The following is a 6998-nucleotide window of genomic DNA, read 5'->3' as shown; positions in this document are numbered from 1 at the left end:
AGCAGGAAAAAGAGGTGGTCGGATATGCCTCATTGCGCGTACCTCCTTTACCTCCCGGTAAGACGTACACTCTGCGTATATCGACCACACCGCAGGAGCTGGTTCGAGTATCCACCATAAAAGTGCTGGCTACGCAGGAATCGTCCACCATTTATCCGCAAGTATGTCGGACTGTGCAAACTAATATTTCCTTTAGAATAACAACTGTGAAAGATTCCGTTGTGCTCTGTTCTATCTTCCGATACTTTCTCAATGCAGAAGTAATATATAATGCGTCTTTATATGTACTTCAAAAGTAACACAACTCAAAATATATGATTTCCGAATTATTATTATGAATTAAGTAAACATTATCCTATCAATCACTAAAAGTGAACTAACTTAATTTCATAAAAAATTGTTACAACCTAAAAAAAGTCTTTTAAGGATTGTGAAATGACATTTGATCATGTTAAGAAAATATTCTTTTTATCGGTATTATTTGATTTGTCATTAATTTTCCATCAAATAAAAAATAGTTCTTTTCTTTTTCTAGGAAATTTATTTTTTTTATTAAGTAAGAGAAATTCTATTATTATATTGGCATCAATATTATTAAATTGCAGTAGTCAATTTAATATGTGATATTACTACTTTAGTTCTGTTTTATGATTTCAAGACTGAAAAAAGATTTTGGCGCGAGTTCGCAAAATTGAATATATAATAAATTGAAAGATTTAAGTAATAAGAACCCCCAGTTTTTTTGTCATTTTAAGTTTTTTTTATTACTTTTTAGTTATTGTGTCACTTTTAAAATAAGAGAGTGATATGTTTCTTAAAAATGGAGATAAATTTGTTTAATTGTACTTGATATATTCGTAACCGTAATAAAATCACTATCGATCGTTCCTCGCGGTTATCGATGAATCTTGAAAATCAGAAACTTGTTCAAAAAGCGAATTAGGGGTCGCATTTTTTTACACAGATACCATCCAAGAATCCACCGCGAGAGTACCGATCTCTCAGAACATGCCACGAAGTAACGATAGGCGTGGACCCAGCCGGTGACGCAAAGTACTGCATCTTGGTGAAAGAACTGCGGAGTTCGTCGTCCTTAGCGAGTGTCACGACCGTACCGGATCAGTGCGGGCTTCACCGGCGCAGGCGATCCGAGTACACGTTCGAGGTTTGTGAGGAGAAACGAAACTCACCGAAGGACCGGGCGCTGCCGTTCACTCTGAAGAGGCTACAACCTGGCAAAGCTTACCTCTTGCAGGTCACAGCGCAGCTGAAAGGCCAGTCCTTGTCCTATCCGCTGCTGGGTGTACGCACACGACGTTCCTGCACCGTGTAATCCGCATGATTCCTATTAAGCGAACTATAAGACCGATGAGACGATAGTCTGTGAGAGTACTGTTGGTGACTTTTAGATCTATCTGTTTTCTCATCAAATAATGTATACCATAAAAAAAAAACGTCCACGAGATTTAGAGAATTGGACGTGCAAATCATTTATCTTAACAATGACGTGAATTTTATCCAAGTAGAACAAAGAGTCATCACGACATCAAAATGGCGTCAAAATAGCTCCAAAATAATTATTAAGAGTCTTTTCGATCAGTCACGATTCATTTTAACGCCATTTTGACATCATCGTAACCTGTTGTTCTACTTGGGAAGAGATCTATCGAAGTACATATACGCAAACCGTGTCGACGTTATTTTGTATAAATTTTGATGTTCTAAAATTTTATTTAGATAAGTACAAACGACGATCATCTAAAACGAATTTCGCTCGATAAACATTTCTCTTTTTATTTTCGCATATGATAATTTTATCTCGTTATTAAGTTTGCTTGCCAACCAATTGCGGAAGCGCAGATCACTGTAAAAATAATACGTACGACGAAGTTACTTCCAGATTTAAGGATTACGTTCAATCGCAGAGGCACAGTCATCTAGTCTAGATTTTACGACACGTTCAACCATACAAATACATACACACACATACACGACATCCGCAATAAACGCGGAGAGACCACAAGCGTACACACATATATTTTGATATTTGTATAACATATATGTACACATTCTTTATATAGTTATAAGTTTTTTATACGTACTCTTTTTACCTTCTAAATAAGTACAATGAATATTTTTACCACTTTTACGGCTACCTGTAGTTGTGAATAGAGATACATTTGAAATTGAGAAAACGAATAAACAAAAATTTAGACAGACAAGCAAGCAATTGTTGCTCGCGCGAATCTGGCGTGCGCAACTTTCTCATTTATAATAAAAACTATAAGAATCCTTCCTTGTTTTATATGTTGGATTGTACAATAACAAAAATATAATTACTTTTGCCGTGCTGCAACGAGCTAAAATCAGAGTTCCACTTCGATGAGTCTGCGGAGCCTTTCTCCGGGTGAATTCGGTGGTTCCGCCTTCAGCAATAAGGCTGCTTTAGCGAGATGAACTCGCTTATCCTCGCCAGGACACATTGCGAGTTCTCGCAGGGTAACCGCCGTGTAAAGCGCTAGACGAGCGCCGTACGGATCCAATCGGCTTACCGTGTCCATGATGCGTTTACACAATTCCGACTTTCGTAGATCGGTTGCCGGCAGTAGCTGTATCAGAGAGTGACTCACGGATATGCAATGCTGATGGCCGGGATGCAGCAACACCGTAAGCCTAAACAAAATTCATTGAGTTATCAAGTGATACAAATTTAGTCAATTCTAACAAAATTATTTTCAGATCTGTATCTAAAAATTTAGATAGATACAGATCTGGAAATAATTTTATTAGTATTGTTAGATCATCAAAATAACTATGTAGAAAACTCAATAATGATGTTGTAAAAAGTTTGACTCAACTTGAGCGTCCTACATAATTATTTTGACAAAATTATTTTCAGATCTACATATATCTATCTAAATTTTTAGATACTTCAGAAAAATTGTTCTTTCGTGTAGCGCAAAAAATACTGAAAAATCTTTTTTTCAGTATTTTTCTGAAATATCTACAAATTTAGCTGTATGTAGATATGAAAATAATTTTGTTAAATCATTAAAATAATTATGTAAAATGCTTAAACATAATGTTACAAAAGTTTTGACTTTCTAATAATCTGTTTTCTAATAATTAGCATTCTACATAATTATTTTGATGGTCCAACAAAATTATTTGTTTAATTTGTATCTAGCTAAATTTTTTAATTTGTCAGCAAAATCATTTTTTCCGTATATGGATGCGATTTTCTAGTATTTTACACGGTTTAGTCATTTATTATTAATTAACGCGATAGGAATTAATGTTAATAAAAGTCACGGGAAAACCAAACGGAAAAGTATAATATCATACCGTGAAAGAAGTTCGGATAGAGTATACTCAGTCGCCTGTTTCATAACTTCTACGACCTCTTCCTCCAGTCTGTCGATAAGCTCTGCAACCTCCGCGGATGTTATTGTTCCTGGGCACACGTCACAAGACCATTTGGTATTTGGATTTAAGGGATCGTTTGGCAACATGAGTCCGTTTTTACAGGGACAATTCAGGGTGCCTAAATGCGTGCCCAATTCCGTAGGATCAGCGCAACGTTTGCATCGGCAAGCAAAGTATTTCGTGGTAAGGAGATGCTCCCGCCTGGCTCTAGTGGACCAAAGCGCATGCGTGTACATGGTGCACAAATGTTCCCCTCTGGAAAATTAGTCGTGAAATGCGTGGTGACAATAAAAAATATATATATTTTTTTTCATAAGATAGCTTTGGTGAAAATTTTTCTTAGAGAATCTTCATATTATTTCTCAGAACTTCTATATAAATTTTAGAATTTTTTTAGAATTTTTGTATAATTTTATAACTCTCTTTATAAAAAATTTTTTAGATTTTTTTATAAAAATTGAAACACTTTTTAGTGTTAAGAAAATCTACATTTTTTCTAAAAAAAACTGTTTATATATATAAATTTTGAAATATTCTAAGATTTTTTATTTTATAATTTCCGAAGAAAACTTATAAAATCTTACAAAGTTTAAGATATTTTTTTAGAAATCTTCATAAATTTAAAGTATAAAAAAAATTTTTATCAGGGAGATAATAATTTTTGATGAGATAGATTAACTATGTACGTACTTTTTAATGAACGTGACCGCATATACCGTAATTCGCGGCCTGCCTTTGTCATCGATGCGAAAACTGTGTCGTGTGTTCGCGATACAGGAATGCTCCAGAAGAGATGCATGTTCATAAATTGCCACCGAGCCTTCTGGCGGCGCAGTTTCCAACGCATTTACGTCAATCAAGCCACAAATCATCGGTAAAACATTCTTACAATCGGATGCCATTAACAAAAGTGGCCCCAGACACTGACTCACACTCGACACTTCGTCGTGAGCCTCCGTGCCGGGTCCTCGCGACTCCACGTGATTTTGTAGATTGGCCAAAGACGTCCATCGACGCGATTTCATGCGCCACAATATCAATAAACGAATTATCAGAAGTACCTCGCATCTATAAGCATAGCGTGAAATTAATAACGTAAATCAATTTAATGAGAAACGTCTTTAAAAGCATCTTTAGTTTAACTTTCCGCGATATAATTGTGCGACTCTAGTCGCGATTAATCCGTAGTATGTAATACACGATTGAGCATTCCTATCCTTGTGCATTTCTTTTTTTTTAACTAGAAACAGCTAAATAATGGTTTTTATCCTTTTCTTTTGTTTAATAACACAACTTTACAAATGCTTTCTAAAGATAAAATATATATTTAAGAATCACTTAATAATTTTCGTATACTTGCAAAAGTGATGAAAATTAACCCGGGATACGAACGACTTATCGTGTGCAGTAAAAAATACGGAAAATTGTCATTTGTACTAAAAGTTAAGCAAACTTTCTCTCTCAGATAGCAAGCTGCTTGTAGATCGCTTTAATTTGCTTGAAACAGCTTTGCTTACGTTGCCTTCAATATATTGAAGAAAGCAGCTTCTGATTTTGCCTATTAGATTGTTAATTTTAATTGTCAATGAGCAGCTTAATGGCAACACTCAGGCAACAATTCCCTTCATAAACAGATTGTGGTAACTTTTATGGTTACAAATTTACTACAGCATTTCTACTCGTTTTCGCAGATTATATATTGTCCGTATAATATCTTTACCATAGTAGTAGTTTATTGGGTGGCGATACCATTGATTAAACATTAGGAATATATTGGGCCAATAAATAATTCAATATAGGGTTAATATTACCCAGTAAACGAGAATGGATTTAAATGGATTGAAAATTTAATCCATTTGAATCCATCTAAATACGTACTTTAGTAATATTCATGGTCTATTTTCACTTTTTTTTTTAGATTCAATTGGATTAAAACTACATTTCTCATTCAGAATTTTGAACTAAGCAATATTTACGATAAAGCAGTATTCACGATAAAAATGCACTTAAAAAGCTAAAATTTTTTTATATTGAAGGACATAGAAATATGCTTCATATAAATGAATAAAAATACATTGGAACTGAAAAGGATTCGTTTCAACGTTCACAAATATATATTTCTGAAAATTTAAATCCATTTCAATCCATACTTCAATTCATTCTCGTTTACTGAATTGTGCCAATAAATTTTACCGTTAAGAAAATTACTATAATTGTTTCAGTGACAACACAACACGATGACAACTGAAGAGAAATTTATGCCAAACGAATATTTCCTTTCTTATATACTAAAGAAACGCTTGGCTATCTAGGCTATCTCCTTGTTAAACATCTCGCTAATTTAGCTTCGAAATAGATACTCTACTATCAAATCTGCACTAGGTGAAGTATGCGATACCTAGGAACAATTCTAGCTCGCGCAAGCAGAGCGCATTCCAACTGGTGTCTCTTTTTATCGAATAATCCCTCGCAATCGGACCTGCACACTGGCCAGCAGCACCCACTGCATCTCGCGTCGACATCGTCGCACGATTCGCCACATCCAACGCAGACCCGTTGATTCGTGTGGATCGATGGTCCCCAGACCAAAGGCGTCTCCGTAAGGATTACGTCTCCCGGTGCTAGATCCCTAGTCGCCAGCAAGTGCCGTCCGAGCACAGAGTCGCGACCTATTTCCCAGCCGCTGCACGTGGACCTGTGACGCGGCCAGTCTTGAGACTGGTGCGACTTGTCGCAGTAAAACTCGCGTCTGCAGCTGCCGCACTTCAACGTGGCATTTTTGCCGCACACCGGGCATGTGCCGTATTTCAGGTCACCATCCATGACTAATTAATCCTTAAGATCATTGCCCAGGTCGAATTTAATTATTAAAACTTGACCATTCAAGCTTCTGAAATCTGATCGATAATTTAATTAATTGGGCTACGAAAAAGAACAGCTGAGAATATGTGAATGAAAAATGCAGTGTACTTTACACCATGGAAGTTTTTTCCTCAAGCTTTATGTAAATGTATTTGATACTTACGGTTTATTAATTCGGGAGTTGAGAATGAAGCAACATTAGACGCGCGATCAAAATATACTGTATTTATTATATTTCATTAAATTTATTCAATTCCCCCAGCAAAATAATTAGGTCAGACTTATCGCGAGAACATCGTTCACTGGTCGCTAACTTTATCGTACTGAACAAATCGGCATTTGCTAACGTGGCGGCCACGTTTAATTATAGGTTGGACGGCCGTGCTACTATTTTCGTAAAACGAAGGGAATGAAGATTTTTCTACTGTGCACATACGACGCACATGGATCGTACGTGCTAGCGAAGGTCAACACATCCAACGAATTTATTATTATTAACGGTTTTGATACCATCCTACGCGTGAATTTAAATGTAAAAATATTACCTAAATTACAAGAAATATATACATACAGAAAGAACGACTTTGTTGACATATCCAAAATTTTATAGGTAGATATAGATGTAAAAATAATTTTTTTGATTAAAATAATTTGTAAGAAATTCAAAGATGATGGGTGATGCTGCAAAAGGTTTTGACTTTCTGCTAGCA

The 6998-nt window shown here is 35.6% G+C and overlaps 2 protein-coding genes across 3 annotated transcripts in view; one reads left to right on the top strand and one right to left on the bottom strand.

Annotated features, from left to right (window-relative positions):
* The window catches only part of nord (neuron derived neurotrophic factor nord), a 10751-nt gene extending 8723 nt beyond the window's left edge, over positions 1–2028 (top strand). The window contains exons 6-7 of one of the 2 annotated variants that reach the window (XM_018447408.1): positions 6–161; positions 965–2028. In XM_018447408.1, coding sequence (XP_018302910.1) covers positions 6–161; positions 965–1333 — 525 coding nt within the window. In that variant the 3' untranslated portion in view covers positions 1334–2028. Of the gene's footprint in view, positions 1–2; positions 162–964 lie in introns of both variants that reach the window. The other variant, XM_018447407.1, reaches the window with a different exon arrangement.
* A 77-nt stretch (positions 2029–2105) lies between these two features.
* Positions 2106–6726, bottom strand: SmydA-5 (SET and MYND domain containing, arthropod-specific, member 5). The gene is made up of 5 exons (XM_018447409.1): positions 6452–6726; positions 5825–6323; positions 4117–4494; positions 3346–3681; positions 2106–2673 (listed from the first exon to the last, which is right to left on the bottom strand). Exons 2-5 carry the CDS (start codon positions 6247–6249, stop codon positions 2367–2369), a joined length of 1446 nt encoding a protein of 481 aa, XP_018302911.1. The 5' UTR covers positions 6250–6323; positions 6452–6726; the 3' UTR covers positions 2106–2366.
* Positions 6727–6998: the final 272 nt, after the last annotated feature.

This window comes from Mycetomoellerius zeteki, unplaced genomic scaffold (genome assembly GCF_001594055.1).
Source record: "Mycetomoellerius zeteki isolate Tzet28-1 unplaced genomic scaffold, Tzet1.0 scaffold20, whole genome shotgun sequence".
Taxonomy (NCBI): domain Eukaryota; kingdom Metazoa; phylum Arthropoda; class Insecta; order Hymenoptera; family Formicidae; genus Mycetomoellerius; species Mycetomoellerius zeteki.
Note: the sequence above shows the minus strand (reverse complement) of the source record. Positions and strands in the feature narration are given on the sequence as shown.

Bases quoted from the DNA above. Each gene is read 5' to 3' on its own strand.
- SmydA-5 (XM_018447409.1), bottom strand. From the start codon at position 6,249: ATGGATGGTGACCTGAAATACGGCACATGCCCGGTGTGCGGCAAAAAT. The intron at 3,682-4,116 runs GTACGTACATAG...CTAATTTTCCAG, and splicing joins GCGGTCACGTTCATTAAAAA to AGGGGAACATTTGTGCACCA. The intron at 2,674-3,345 runs GTATGATATTAT...AATTTTGTTTAG, and splicing joins CTATCCGAACTTCTTTCACG to GCTTACGGTGTTGCTGCATC.